The sequence below is a fragment of the Centropristis striata genome, chromosome 3 (assembly GCF_030273125.1).
Source record: "Centropristis striata isolate RG_2023a ecotype Rhode Island chromosome 3, C.striata_1.0, whole genome shotgun sequence".
In the NCBI taxonomy this organism is placed as follows: domain Eukaryota; kingdom Metazoa; phylum Chordata; class Actinopteri; order Perciformes; family Serranidae; genus Centropristis; species Centropristis striata.
In genome coordinates, this window is record NC_081519.1 from 5,151,904 (window position 1) to 5,167,383 (window position 15,480).

The 15,480-nt window shown below is 37.9% G+C and overlaps 1 protein-coding gene across 1 annotated transcript in view; it reads left to right on the top strand.

The window, feature by feature from the left end:
• Positions 1-1,314: 1,314 nt before the first annotated feature.
• The window catches only part of grm2b (glutamate receptor, metabotropic 2b), a 41,960-nt gene continuing 27,794 nt past the window's right edge, over positions 1,315-15,480 (top strand). The window contains exons 1-2 of the mRNA XM_059329343.1: positions 1,315-2,044; positions 7,740-8,367. Of these exons, the coding sequence (XP_059185326.1) occupies positions 7,858-8,367 (510 nt within the window). The 5' untranslated portion in view covers positions 1,315-2,044; positions 7,740-7,857. The remainder of the gene's footprint in view (positions 2,045-7,739; positions 8,368-15,480) is intronic.

A 15,480-nucleotide genomic window follows, 5' to 3' on the forward strand; every position in this document is an offset into this window, starting at 1 on the left:
TTGTTTTGTCATTGCTCAATAACGTCAAATTATCAGAAACCCACAAAGAGAGCAGCAGTCAGACTGATGCACGCTGACCACTGGCTAGGAACACTTTGTTTCTGTCCCCTATAATTTCACTCGACATTAATTGGCATGTTCCTATCTAAACTCTGCATTCCACCCACATGCCCTCAACTATTGTAATGTAAACTACAATTCTATTTCAGGAGGAAATTGGTCCCTTTGTGTTAGCTGAGGGAATTATGCAACAAGCAGGACCCGCTCGTCATTTTAATTGCCACCGTACACAGAAAAAGTTCTTCTTTTCTCAACCCCTAACTGCAAAGCTTTTGTTGGTGCGGAAATGAAACCTCTAAAATTGGTGAGATGTGTTTTTGTAAGTGTGGGTGAGAGGAAGGTGGAGGTGGTGGGGAAAGGTGGTGGTGCTTAAGTATGAGAAGGTGACAGAAATAGGAGCGAGGTGAAGCTGAATTCATCAAGTTTATGTTGTTGCCTGAATATTTCCAGATTTAATTGTGGCTATTTGTGCAGCAGCTGGTTACTGAGCCGGACACAAAACCCAGACTGGTGCAGCAGACCTTTCCTGTACTCCTCACTAATTATACAACAGGAATGTTGCTGATGTAATATTGTTTGGATTGAGGAAAAAAAAGGTGCACAGTTAGTTTGTCTCATGAAATAGTGTCTCTGCAGAACAGCATGTAGTATAGTTAACCTTAATTACCACTGATACTTTGAAGTTTCCCTCTGCTGGCTGCACAGCTTTGAAATAGTTAATAGGCTTAATCAATACAGTAACGGTCATTTATTTTGGCCGGTGAAAAAAACATTTGTTCTTTTATAAATTCAGCTTTATTTCAAGCTCAAGTCCATCCTACAAAACTGATGTGCAGATTAAATGATGTGAACTCCTGTTTTAGAGGGTGTTATCTGTGTGTGTGTGTGTGTGTGTGTGTGTGTGTGTGTGTGTGTGTGTGTGTGGGTGAGGGGGATGTTGTAGCCTTTTCAGTGGAAAAACAAACTGTGCAAGGTGCCTCTTGAGTTTGTGGAGTGCTGTGCCACTCATCTGGAGTGTGATTCACTTTTAATGAGATGGAGGTGAATGAGGAGCTGGCCAGCTTTCATAGAGGATAGGGAGAAAAAAAAGTTGCTTTTTTTCTTCTTTCTCTTTTCTCATCTTTCTAAATTTAGCTAGAGACGCTGCGGCGCATTGTTTTGTCTATTTGGAAAGATTTTTTTTTTAGGGAGGGGGCGGGGGGTGATCATTAAAAGTTAGATTGACACCATACAGACTCTGTCCCACAGGGAATTCAATTGATGAAAAAAAAGACCATGTGAGAACTTGGGAACAGGATTTGAGGTTTTGATTAATGCACTTTCGTCAATGTTTTTATTCTTTACTCCTGCATACTGAACAGCACATATTTTGAGTTATTATTTTTGAGTTGTTGCGGAGTCCGTGTTATGACTGTGTGCGCCTCGCAAACACGCGCTGTATGAAGCACGGTGAGGGTTTCTGAAGAGGTGGACGCGTTGCTGTCATTGTAGCTGTGAAGCTGCAGAGAGCGGCTGCACGAGCTGCAGGATTCCTCAACAGCTCTTTGTTTTGAAGTTGATTTGATGTCACTTCCAGACGAGAATCGACTTTACACAGGAAATGCAAAAGCAAAAAGTGTAATCACAGATTAATTTAGATCCACCCGCCACTCAGTCAGACAGTCACACAGAGGAGAATCCGTCGTTACTGTCGATGCGAGTGGACACATGAGCACTTGGGCGGTGGGCTGTGTCGCTCCGGTCTGTAGGCTCACTGCTGCTGCTGCTGCACGCACACACGGTGGCACAAGTTGGAGAGCACCGAGAGAGGAGTTTGTCAGACTTCAGAACCAAGGACAGATCCGAACAGCTGCCTGGCAAACATGCTCAAAGTGAACAACATCTGGACTCCGCTCGTCACATGAAGCTGTGCACGCTGCCTCTGTATTGTCGCGCGGCGCGTGGGGAAGAGACCTGCAGAAGATACATCTAGTGCTACAACCAGGTAAGAAAATAAATCTTTGATTCTAACTTTGATTTTAAATGTTTTTCTCACGTAGTCTTTCATTGCATCCATTTGTATTCCAACCGTTTTCTCCTTATAATTACATTTAGTCACGCAGCCATCCTTAAATATCAACTTAACTGCCATTAAATCCACTATAATAATGCACTTATAACATTTTTGCAACATGTTTTTTTTATTGTATTTAAATATCACACAGCACAACAGTGAATAATCGAATACTAGTTTATCATTAGAGCATCAACACCTGAGTGTAGCCTACTCCTATGGTGGGATAAATATGCAAAGTTGTTCCCCACTCAACACGAGAGATTATTCAGCACAGGCACAATTATCTCAACTGAAAACGGCATAATGTAATATCTTGTTCTTCTCAACCAATCAGAGCTTTTGTTTTCAGACAGCGCCCTAAACAATGTAAGTACATCCAGCTGGGAGAGTAATTGGTTTGTTTTCAGTTTGCAAGACACACTAAAGTCTTTAGTCAAAAAAAACAAAACTGTTTTGGCGTTGGACAAATCCCTGCAAATCCCTGCATCAAATAGCTGCCAGTGGAGCAGACAGGATGTGATGTAGCAGCGGGATTTCTCTCAAATGTGAGATTGATGATATTGTAATACCACCACCATGTCTGCATGAATGTGATATGTTATTATTGGATGGTGCCACCAACAGTGGAGAGTCTGCATGTTGTCTCAGCACCAGATTCAGACAGTTTTCTTAACATCCTGAGATATCAGCATGCATATCAAGAATATAATCTGAAAGAGCTAAACTAGGCTGACTGATTTCCCTGAGCTGTTTTGATGAATTGATGCTTAAATTTACAATCCAGCCGGCTGCTGGCCACCACACAGGCATCCTAATTCCTTCAGCTGACAAGTCCAGGTGGAGGGATAAACTGTGTCCCCACTGGAGATGATATAATGATGGAAATCATTAGAGGAGTTATTTTGCAGCTTAAGCTGCAGCTTTTTTCTTGCTTTTTGTATTTCATTAGCTGTAAATAGATATAAGCATTTTGCTTTGAAGAGCTTGTTCCAGTCTTTAGGAGCATGAGGTTATAATGATGAATGATTCAGGTGATTTGTTGTGCTTCCTCTGACTGAAATCCTGGATAATGTGAAAATTTGTTGTTCTGTCGGGTCACATAAGAACATAATGGGGAAAAAGATGACATTTTGTCTGTAGTTTGTCTCAATAATAAGCACAAAAACTGCCTTAAATGATCATCCCATCAGTGTTAAACAATGGAAACCAATATTTTTTTTGATAAATCTCATGGGACAAGTGCTGCTGCTGTTACTCAACAGGCTTAATGATTCATGTGTAGTGGATTAGACACTTAATTAAATGTCATGTCATGTACGTTCAAGTGTTCAACAAAACCCTGTGAGGGCAAAACCTGCGGGCAAAGCCTAAACGCCTGAGGTGATGTTAAAAAAATAGTCTTTAATAATGTTATTATACATCATAGTATTAAATAAAACATCAAATGGATTGCTTTTACACGATTATAGTGGATTCTGTCAACAAAAATAAACAGGTGGTTATTTTTATCCTGCTGAAACCATCTCTTCAGATCATATCTGAACAGCGTTGTATTTCTCCATGTGTAGTACAACTGTACGTGCCAATCACCATCATTGATAAAAGCCACACTGTGATGAGTCACACATTAGGTATATTTGGATAAGACAATAGGAAATGGTGTTCTTAAAGCATCTTGTTGGCGAAACCCTCTCTGTCCCGGGCATGAGCAGTAATGCATTAGCTGATGGTTCAAAGCTGAGTAAAACACGCTGCCTTCTCTTTTTGAACTTTCCCTTTCAGAGGGAATATTGTGCTCAGACATCTGGGGAGCGAGTGACTCTCTCAGCTGCTGAGTGTGACAGCCGTTTCTACATCAAGATAGTTTTAATGATGTGTTTCGCGGCCAGATAGGAGCTACTTTACAACTAAGCATCGCCTGACGCCAGCTGATTTTACTGCTCCCCATTTTAATAATTGTTTCCAACATTGGCTGGAAATATGTGAGCTCTGTTTCATGTCCACTTGATTTATTTGCACTTCTTAAAGGATTTTTGAGAGACTCCTCTGGACCTCCAGCCTTACTTTGGCCTAGTTTGCATAGCCCTGCCTAATTGGCTGTTCCTTATTGCACCATTAAATCACACTGTGACCTAGTCTTTGCAACCAGAAAGCCCCCATCTGCTCCAGGAGACAGCACAGAGGAGCAATTAGACTCTTAATGTCTGAACCCTTCAAGTTACTTTCTCACCTTGCTTCTAATAATAGGGCCAAATGTGGCGTAGCAATATCAAACACCTGCACCTATTATGTCCAAGACCAACAAACATCAGGTCTCAGACACATTTTACATTCTAATTTTCACACATTACAACATGTAATCCTCTCCGTTGGATGGAGGTTAGCGATTTATCAATGTACCATAAGGTTTCCACCCACAACCTGCACTGTAAAAAATGTCTGTAGATTTTACGGTGAAAAACTGCTAAACCATGACAGTAAAAGACTGTAAATGATAAATGGGTTAATTCAGTTTCAGTAACAATGAAACACCGTAAATATATATATCAGACAAAACAGTATTTTAAATTTTTTTAAAATACATTACCCCACTGTAAAATACACTGGCACCGTGTTTGTAGCAAAAATATACTGCGATATATATACAAGCCATCATTTTTGCATTTATATTTTAAAATACTTTTTCTCTCTTTTTTGTTAAATGTACTAAACACCATATCTCTAACACAAAAATATAATTAAATATTTAATGGTAAAATCCTTAATTCATGCATCATTTGTAAAATATTTTCTTATCAATTATATGGCAGAACAGCTTTTCTTTTGATGGAAAAACGTTTTATTTTTCACGGTAGAATATGGAATAAAATGGCAATCTTAAATGGGAAATCAACAGTGCTAATATCATTTTACCGCAATATTACAAAAAGTTGCACTGTATTTATTACGGTAACGTTCTGGCAACCATAGCTGCCGGTTTTTTACCGTAAAAACAACATTTTTTTTTTTTACAGTGTGGTATAATATTTAGAACCTGGTCTCACAGGAATCCCTGAAATAGCCACGGATTCGCTTAACTCAAAATCCGTGGAATAGCCACGGAATCACTCAAATTTCCGTGAAACTGACACGGATTTCGCTACAATGCAAGTTAATGACAGTCATATCCCGTGGCTATTCCATGGATATTTTTTCCTATTGCTTTGTTCCAAGTCACGTGACTTTCAAGGTTCTGGCGGTCAGAACAAAAAACATGGCGGACAGTTCTCTCATTTTTAGTGAAAAAATCAATATTTTGACTTAGTTTCTGCATAAAAATGGATTTTGATCACATTTCTAGCGACGGGATATGACTGTCATTAACTTGCATTGTAGCGAAATCCGTGTCAGTTTCACGGAAATTTCAGTGATTCCGTGGCTATTCCACGGATTTTGAGTTAAGCAAATCCGTGGCTATTTCACGGATTTCTGTGAGACCATGTTGAATATTTATCTGGGGGAAATCAGCAGTTTTTTTTCCTCTCTCCTTGTTTTCTCTATTTGTTGCTTGCACTGCTCCTGGGATGTCACAGGATATTCTTCAAATGTCCCTGCAAACGCACACCAGATGAACTTCTCCATGTATAGCTGCAGAGGTTGGTGTTTTTTCAGCCCGACCCTGTGCTCCCTGCTGTGGGGGGTTTCTGCCTCTGTGAACACAGGAAACAGGACACACTCGGATCACATAAAATGACTGTTAAGAGAGCTACTAATAATAGAACTGATAATACACTTGGGTCTAAGAAGTGACAGCTTTTTTATGTATTGTTACAACACTGTGTGGCAGAAGAGGAAAAGTCACTAATAAGCTCCCCACTGCTTGTTAATGAAGAGGGGAGCAGCAGCAGATTGTATAGTCCAAACTACAGCCAAGCTCTGCTGCTGTGACTCCTCTAAAATCTAAATTTAGATTTCTAAAAATCAAAAACAAAGTCACAGCCAGTTTCTGTAGATTTCATGTGTCATTTGTTAAATCCCTCTGACCTCTGTCTATGATAAAGATAATATATTTTCCCAAAACACAGTGAGTTATGAGTCATTATAAGTCCTTCGTCTCTGTGTAAATGCTGCTTAAATCAACGTGTTTGCTGAACTTGTGTGTGTGTGTGTTTTTGATGAATGTGATGAATGAGTGTGTTTGAAAGAAACAGGATTGGTTTCCTCTCCCAGAGAGAGCGCTGTGATTGAAGCAGCCCACCTCCCTAATCAGACATCATAACAACTCCTGGTGAGGCTTAAACCTGTAACCTCCACATGATATGAATCTATATTAGCATACATGTCTCCCCTGCCCACTTCCCTGCAGTCCAACCCTAATTTTTTTTTACCCACCATGTTTCCATGGCAACCCCAGCCATTGAGGAGAGCCGCCATCTATGTGATATCTCGGTTGTAAGCTTGGAAATTACGCTCCACTTGAGAGGTGCCTTAAATATCTATAAATGTTTTATGTGATCAATCGCCACAGTTTGTCTTTCAGATAAAAAACTGCAGTGATTATATTTCACACTGGAATCGCAGAGCGCCACGCTGAAATAATCTCTGTTTCACTTCAAAAAGTAACTCATAAGATTCGTAGAGCAATTTCAGCCCCCTGACAAACAGTCTCGAGTTCATACTGTCCAATAATAGCATTATTTGTTGTAACATTTCTATGGATCGTGGAGGAAAAAATACAAAGTTAAGGCAAAAATCAATAAGAAAACAGTAAAGAACCACTTGTGAAAGAAAGTTTAGATATGAAAGGCTGCTTTTAGACTGTTTTATGCCTTAAGGTGAAATGTTTTATATGTTTGAATAACCCTGTGGGTGCAAAGCTGAGAGAGAGTAATGGTGTTGATGAAAGTCACTGACAAAAAGGTAAAAATATATATATGCTGTCAGTGTGCATCAGAAATGCACAATTTGAAACATTTTGGTCATGTCATATCACAGACAGAGAGACAGACAGACAGACAGACAGACAGACAGACAGACAACTAAATGTTGTTCTTACCTTTTCTTTTCTTTTCTTACCCTTTTTAGGTTTATAGTGATTGACCTTACCTGTAAATGTTTGACATATTGAGAATATGTTTTTCTGTATATTCTGTGTTGTTCCTGTGGACTCCAGGAAGACTAGCTGGTTACTAAGATACCAGCTAATGGGGATCCTTAATAAATAAACAAATAAACAAATAAACAGACAGACAGACAGACAGACAGACAGACAGACAGACAGACTCAGATTTCAGATTCAGATTTGACTTTATTAATCCCACAGTGGGGAAATTTATTTTTTACAGCCGCAAAGTTTCACACAATTTTTAAGATAAAGATAAAAAAGACATTTAACAATATACAAAATATACAATAATATACTATATACAACTTAGTGCAAATTAAGTGGAATAAACACTATAAAAACACTAAAAGGTTGAGAAAAGTTACGGAGCTGCTGTAACTAGCTGCCACTTATGCGGCGCCATCTTGATAAAAAAAAAAAAGACAGACAGACAGACAGACAGACAGACAGACAGACAGACAGACAGATCACTTCATGGTTGATTAACTGGGTAATTAGTTTTTCCTTTCATTCACTCAGGAAATATCAAACATGCTGCATCCACTGAGGGAAGACTTGAAAGCGATCTGCCTCCAGACTGTGTGAACCTCTGCTCCTCTCTACTTCAGCCAGCTGAACCCCGCTACCTGATCCTGCCATGCTGAGTGTAGTGCTCTGCCCCAGGTCTTTGGCAAATTCTGCCCATTACTGGCCTCTCCACATGCTCCTGCTGGAGCTGCTAATACCGGGGGTCCTGCCCAACATCTCCAGATTACCACCGGCGGCCAAACGTGAGATCATCATGGACGGAGACTTGGTGATCGGAGGCCTGTTCCCGGTGCACCACAAAGGTGACGGGACGGAGGACTGTGGTAAGATCAACGAGGAGAGGGGGATCCAGAGACTGGAAGCCATGCTTCTAGCACTTGATGAGATTAACTCCAGCGATCGAATCCTTCCCGGACTCCAGCTGGGGGCTCACATCCTTGACACCTGCTCCAAGGACACTTACGCTCTGGAGCAGTCTCTAGACTTTGTCAGGGCCTCCCTCACCAAGGTGCACGATCCAGGCTTCATCTGCCCAGACGGCTCCAGACCGGTCCAGAATGAGGTCCCACTGGCCATCTCTGGGGTCATCGGAGGGTCCTACAGTGATGTTTCTATTCAGGTAAATGAGCAAATTCATTTTTCTCACAAAACATAACCACCATCTCTCCCGCACCTTAACCACAGGGTCGCTTTGTTGTGCAGAATTTGAAGATAGCAAAAAAAAATGCCATTGGATGCAAAGCATTTTGAATGTATTTTAAGTTTTTTTTCTTTTCAGAATCTAATACTTAGGCTCTTGTGGGATTTCTTTGTTTTGATTTGGTTTAGGGCAAAATGGTGGTTAAAAAAACCAAACACATCTAAAAATAAACATTTTTGTTTTTTTATTTGACAACATGTTGTATTGTTGCGACTATAAATATCCCCTAAATTCTCCAAAAGTTGGCATTATATTATGCCTCTTTTACATGTTTTAAATTTTCAGGAAATGGTCAAACAAAAAACAAAAAAAAAATATTTTCTTGCTCTTAGTAATCGACTAGGCAAGTTTTATGGTGATATATATTAGTTAACCTGTAGTGGAATTTTACAATACATATAAAGGCTGTTTTTTCAAAATTTGTTTTTCTTTTTTTCTCAAAATCCGGGCCAGAAATCTCCACTTCAGTTGCACTTGCTTACACCAAAACTTCCAGTTTCATTCCCATGTGTACTGGATGTTTGTCCATATCATTCATAATCTGATTTATAGACATTTCATTAAAAAAAACATGGCAAAATGACCCCTTTTATGGCGTTTAAAAGATTATCTGATTTATATAGTAATACAAAGAGATATCCAAAACTCCCCCATTAAAAACCTTTGACTTTAATATGTCAACAAAATGAAACATAATTTTGAACGGGCACCATCCAAAAATCTGATTTCGATTCTGGATATTTGGGAATATGAAGACATATTTAATAAGATAATGCCCCATTCACATATTTAAGCGTAATGTTTCAGAAAACTTGTCATACGAAAAAATATTTGCCTTAATGTAAGTTATCAACTGGAGAAGTTTCATGGTCATATCTATTAAACCAGGGGTGTCAAACTCAAATACACAATGGGCCAAAATTTAAAACTTGAATAAAATCGCGGGCCAACATTGAACAAATAAACCTTTTAATATATACCAAACATGTTTTGCTTTAACATTAAATATGGAACCAGCAACGCTTATAAACATACAATATCAAATAAAAAACACATCAATGTCATTAATTTATTAAATAAAAATTGAATAAAAATCATATGCCTCTTTTCTATTTGCATCCTTCTGATTTAAATATAAAAATAAACTTTTTCAACAGGTTAATAAATTCTGCCTTTCTTTTCGCCATTTTTGGGAAGGGGTAGCTGGGAGACAGCTCTAGCTTGAGGTTGCTATGACGACTGTCACAGAGGAGCGTTTCTGGGTCCTGTCCTGATTGATGCGCCAAAACAACAGCAGGGCATTGTGGGATTTGTAGTATTAGCTGTAAATGCGCTGTATAATACTGGCGGGTCAGCTTTTATAGTACAATAATAATTTAATAATTTGGTATTGCCTCGCGGGCCAAATAAAATTACACTGCGGGCCAAATTTGGTCCGCGGGCCAGAGTTTGACACCCCTGTATTAAACTAATAGATATCTCTTGACAGGACAGGTGAATTTTACTTATTCACCTGTCGTGTCTCCCCTTGAGCTTCATAGTCAGGCGTCATATTCCTGTTTTATTTATAACCTACTCACCAAACCAAAGTCTTATGACTTCATCTGCGCATACACTCCTATACCATTAAATTGCTTTTTTTATGGTTGTGACTATCTTTTCTTTTACTGTGTAATTTCTGCAAAAACTTTGCAACTCAAAGAACTTTCATGCCTCACAGAAAACCCACACTTAATTAATTTAGTCCTTGCTTTATCCAGTGTTTCATCTGATACTTGAGGTTGGATAAATTTGCATACTGGATTATGCATACAGACTCATTTACTCACACCTCACACTTCCACAAATACAGTTAATAAGTGAAAATACCTTTGCATCTCCACTTTTACTGAGCCGGCGGCCTGAGCTTTGGCTGAAACAAGAATCCACCTGGGATGACTCCGTTTGAAGCATCAACATTCACAGAGACATCCATCACTTTGTCAGCGACTTCATTTACGCCTTGCAAAGAAATCTGACCTTTCACACACACACGTATGAAAGGTTGCCAGAGGCGATGCATCTGAGCATAATTAATTAATTCTGATTGCCCACACACGCCATAATTACCACGATGCAATGCAGTGTTGGCGAAACAAAGTGTGTAGGTATAATTCGTTTACACTTTCCATTAACTTCAGTTCACAACATATTCATTATACGCACAAACACGCACACACAGAGATTGAGCTCTGTCCTTTTATTTGTAGCAAAGCGTAAACTATATGCACATTTAAAGATCATTTTTATTAGCAGTGCAGCGCATGGCCGTACCTAATGCTTCAGTCACAGAGACTTCATTTGCTTTCAGATAATTGCAGTTCACATTACAGTGGTAAGAATCCATGCTTGTATCCGTAGAGATTGGTTGACAAGTTGTTTACTATTATAGCTAATGGAAATTCAGTATTCAAGACAGATTATAATATCTAAGGGTGGTTCTGGTTTATTGGATCTTGCAAAAACAACATTACTATTCAGCCCAATATATCTGAATAGCTTAGGCTAGCAGCAATTATTACATAATCGCTTTATCTTGATTATTTGAGCTGACTAGGATCATTTTGGGATTTCACAATTCAGGAAAATAATAGCCAGTTATAAAATGTGGCAATAATTTTAAAGTGAATTCAATGTTTTTGCATCATTTGCGTTGAGGCAAATAAAGTGTTTCAAGGTTCTAGTTACAAGAGCTTCTGTTTCATACCCATATTTGTGGTTTTCTGAAGCAAGATGATGACAGAGATGTGACAGTAACAGGGGTCTTGATTTATAGCAGTGGTGGAAGAAGTATTAAGATCCTTTACTTCAGGAAAAGTACTAATACCACACCGTGAAATTACTGCACTACAAGTAACAGTTCTGCATTCAAAACTTACTGAAGTAAAAGTACAAAGTATCAGCAGCAAAATGCACTTAAAGTATCAAAAGCAAAAGTACTCATTATGCAGAATGGACCCACTCAGAATGTTTTATATATTCTAAATATATTATTAGATTATTATTATTGATGCATTTATGTAAGCAGCATTTCACTTTTGTCAAGGTAGGGCTGTATGTGCTTTAATTTATATAGAAACACAGAAAATACAGCAAAAAAAAAGAGTTAAAAACCAAATAACAGTCAGCAGAATTAAATAACATAAAACTAAAAAATAATTAATAATGAAAAAGCCAGATTAAAAATGAATAAATATGCATGATAATTTAAAATGTATCATGTTTTTTTATGTTAAATCTTGACCTGAAAAGTAACTAAAGCTGGCAGCTAAATGTAGTTCAGTATAAGTACAATATTTTCCTCCAAATTTAGTGGAGTAGAAGTAAAAAGTTACATAAAATGAAAATACCCCAGAAAAGTACAAGTACTTTAAAAGTGTACTTAAAGAGTAAATGTACTTAGTTATATTACACCACTGATTTACAGTGTATAGTAGACTCTCCACTGTGGGTTCAGCAGTCTGTTTTTACAGTTTTGGGGAAAGTTATGCTGGAGTTGTCACTTCTGTCCAGCGTTTAAAATTAAATAATTAACATAAAAATATATGGATGGAAACATGGTGTTATAAGAGGAGCCCGGGTCAATTTTGGAATAAGTCATAGTGCGATTTGTACCGAGTATGCAGTCAAGCAGGAGGTAGGTGCTGGCATTTGGAGCAGAGAAGAAATTAACAATAAAGTTATAATTCAGTGCTGCAGCTCCTCAAGACCCAAGAAAAGCTACAGTAATTAACTCGTCGTGAACCACCTTTTCGTGACATCAGGTGGGCCCACTCAGCAGTTTATGAACAAGCATTTAAAATAAATCTGTCAGCAGAGTGAGAGGCAGAACATTAGCAAACTATTGAGATGAAGTAATGCTTTTCTGCCAGTAATCACGAATCACGAAGAATTTCACACGCACAGTTCAGATCACCCAAAAAAGAAAAAAAATGACCAAAAAAAGACACAAAATGACCAAGAACAGGAAACAAAATGACCAAAAAAGACACAAATTGACCACAAAATGATCAAAAAAGGAAACAAAATGACCAAAAAAGAAACAAAATGACCTAAAAAAGACACAAAATGACCAAAAATGGAAACAAAATGACCAAAAAATGATTAAAAAAAAGACACAAATTGACCACAAAATGATAAAAAAAAGACACAAAATGACCAAAAAAAGACATGAAATGACCAAAAAGACTAAAACACATTAACACTTGAACACAGTGGAGACAGAGCTGACTTGCAAAATGATTTGGCGACCCCCAGAAATCATCTCGCGGCCCCAATTGGGGTCCCGACCCCAAGGTTGAGAATAGCTGCTTTAATAAGACTTACAGTAGCATTTCTTAGCGTCCTTACTGGAAGCAGAAGATAAACACGTATCTAAACGTAATGGTTGCCATTTTAAGCACATGGTTATTGTTTTGAAATGGTTGCAGTTTGGTTTAATTTAAGCAACAAAACTGTTTAGTTAAGTTTAGGGAAATAGCTACAATAGGGCTTAGGAAAAGATAGTTTATTGTCCAACAAGAAAACTGCCGACTGTTAGGTGATTACGGTACTGAAGTAGGTTAAATAAAACGTGACATTGAATTAAATTACATTTCTAACATCACTTGGCTTGTTTTAACAGCACAATTAAATCATAAAAGTTGGTACAACCACAAGGATTAACAGCAAATAAAAAACATCCCTAAAGGCCAAATCCCCCCTCACATCCAAACAATCCTTCTGTTCCACAATAACTTTCTTTAAGGATGTCAAGATGTTGTGATGGGAAGTCCATGAACTGTCTATTGAGGTCAAAAACATGCGTGCGTGCAGCGATGACACATACAGTATGACTAATGTTGGAAATTTCTCACACATGACATACATTAAGCTTTAGCAACTAAGCTTTACATGTATTTATAATGTTGTATCACACCTGGATTACACCTAATGGCTGAATCACTGATTATGAATATGCAACAGAGTTTCTTCAGCCTAATGAGTGGACCATAACATAAGTATTGCTGTAGAAACGGTTCAGTCAGTGAATGCATTTCTAATCGCTCAGTGTTAGACACTCTGGGTCATCCAAGGTGACTGTGAAGATGTAATGGATTCTAATGTTTCCCAATTGACCAGCTAAGCCCACAGAAGGGGGCGGAGTTCATGGTGATGAAAGTCCATAAATAACATATGAAACAATAAAAGGCCAGTTGATCCCAATTAACTAAAATAGAAAACAAAACAAAACACAGACGGTGAAGCCACAGCTCATTATTTCTGAACTTCTTACAATGCTGTCAGGCATTAAAAGTCCTGGTAAGCCCTCATGTTTTTTTTTTTTTTTTTTTTAATTTACTGGGGAATCCTAATTTCCCAAAGAGAAAAAAACACTTGTGTTTGTTTCTTAAAGGACCAGTGTGATTTAATTTCAACTTCAACTTTTGCTTGTCCCCAAAGGGCAATTGGTTTTTGCAACAAAACTGGATATAGGGAGATTTTTTAGATTAGAATGAACCCTTCATATCTATATGGGGAGCGGTTCCTCCATGGAGTTCACCAGTGGTGGAATATAACTAAGTATATTTACTCAAATACTGTACATAAGTAGAATTTTGAGGTACTTGCACTTTTCTCAAGCATTTCCCTTTTATGTAACTTTATACTTCTACTTGACTACATTTTGAGGCAAATATTGTATTTTTTACTCCACTACATTTAGCTGCCACCTTTAGTTACTTTTCAGGTCGAGACTTAAAATGGAAAACATGCTGAATTCAAAGTGATTGGACATTTGTTTTTAAATGATACCTCATAACAATATATTAGGTAGTTAAAATGCCTTTACAAAATAAAGTACTGCTTACATAAATGCATCAATACAAATAATCCAATCATATATTTAGAATATATAAAACAATCTGAGTGGTCATTCTGCATAACAAGTACTTTTACTTTTGATACTTTAAGTAGATTTTGATGCCGATACTTTTGTACTTTTTCTGCAGTAAGTTTTGAATGCAGGATTTTCACAGTGTGGTTTTAGTAATTTTACATAAGTAAGGGATCTGAATACTTTTTTCCCCACTGGAATTTACCATATTGTACCACCATGTTTCTTCAGGAGCCCAGAACTGACAAAAAAATGATCAATAAATATCACATGTTACACTTTTGGTGAATTTTTTTTGTGTTTCCTACAAAACTTGAAAAAAAAATGAGTTAGGCGATAATTTTAACAGCGTGACGTTCTTGAGCAAACACTGGCTCTATAGAGGGCCTTTTGCATTTTTATGTTGTAAAGGCCTGCATAGGTTCTCCGACACACTTGGAAAGGGAGGGTTAAGGGGAACGGGTAGCTTACTCAGTTGTTTGCAATCTGCAACTTCACCACTGATGGTTAGCTTAGCTTCGCATGAAGGCTGGAAAAACTGGGCAAAGTGTTTTGATGAATGGTTCTTATGACTGCCTATGAAAAGTTATGCATTGGAATTCGTAGTTGTCCCACAAAATGTTGTCCGCTGACGAAGCAGCATAATGTAAAGAGGCATAAAGGTCGCCTGTCCAATGGGCTGGAGTTACTGGATGAGGAACCCCGGACGTTCAAACAGAAGTTTGTGTCCCACTGTTGGAAGTTATATTCGAAGCCTAACTCTGTTTGGGTTTGGTGCCTAAACGTTAACAACATTAACAACTTGTTTAAAATAGTCATTGTGATGTTTAAAACATTGTTGTCATGTGTCAACAATGCGTTGCAGTCACCTGAAAGCAACATGCTAAGAACTCGTTTTTGTAAGAAATCATGCAAACCCCTTAATAAGAATACGTTCAACTACAAAAAGGTAGCTTGCTGCTGTCTAAGAGTTTAAAAAATAGATGCTTATCACAAATCTTTTAGTTTCTTAATCCATACAAAAGCCAAAGGGAGGAAAAAATGAATTGTGGTGTTACGGGTGGTTATATAATGGACTTAATTAGCTAACTATCTCCTGATCTTCTCAGCTTAATCTT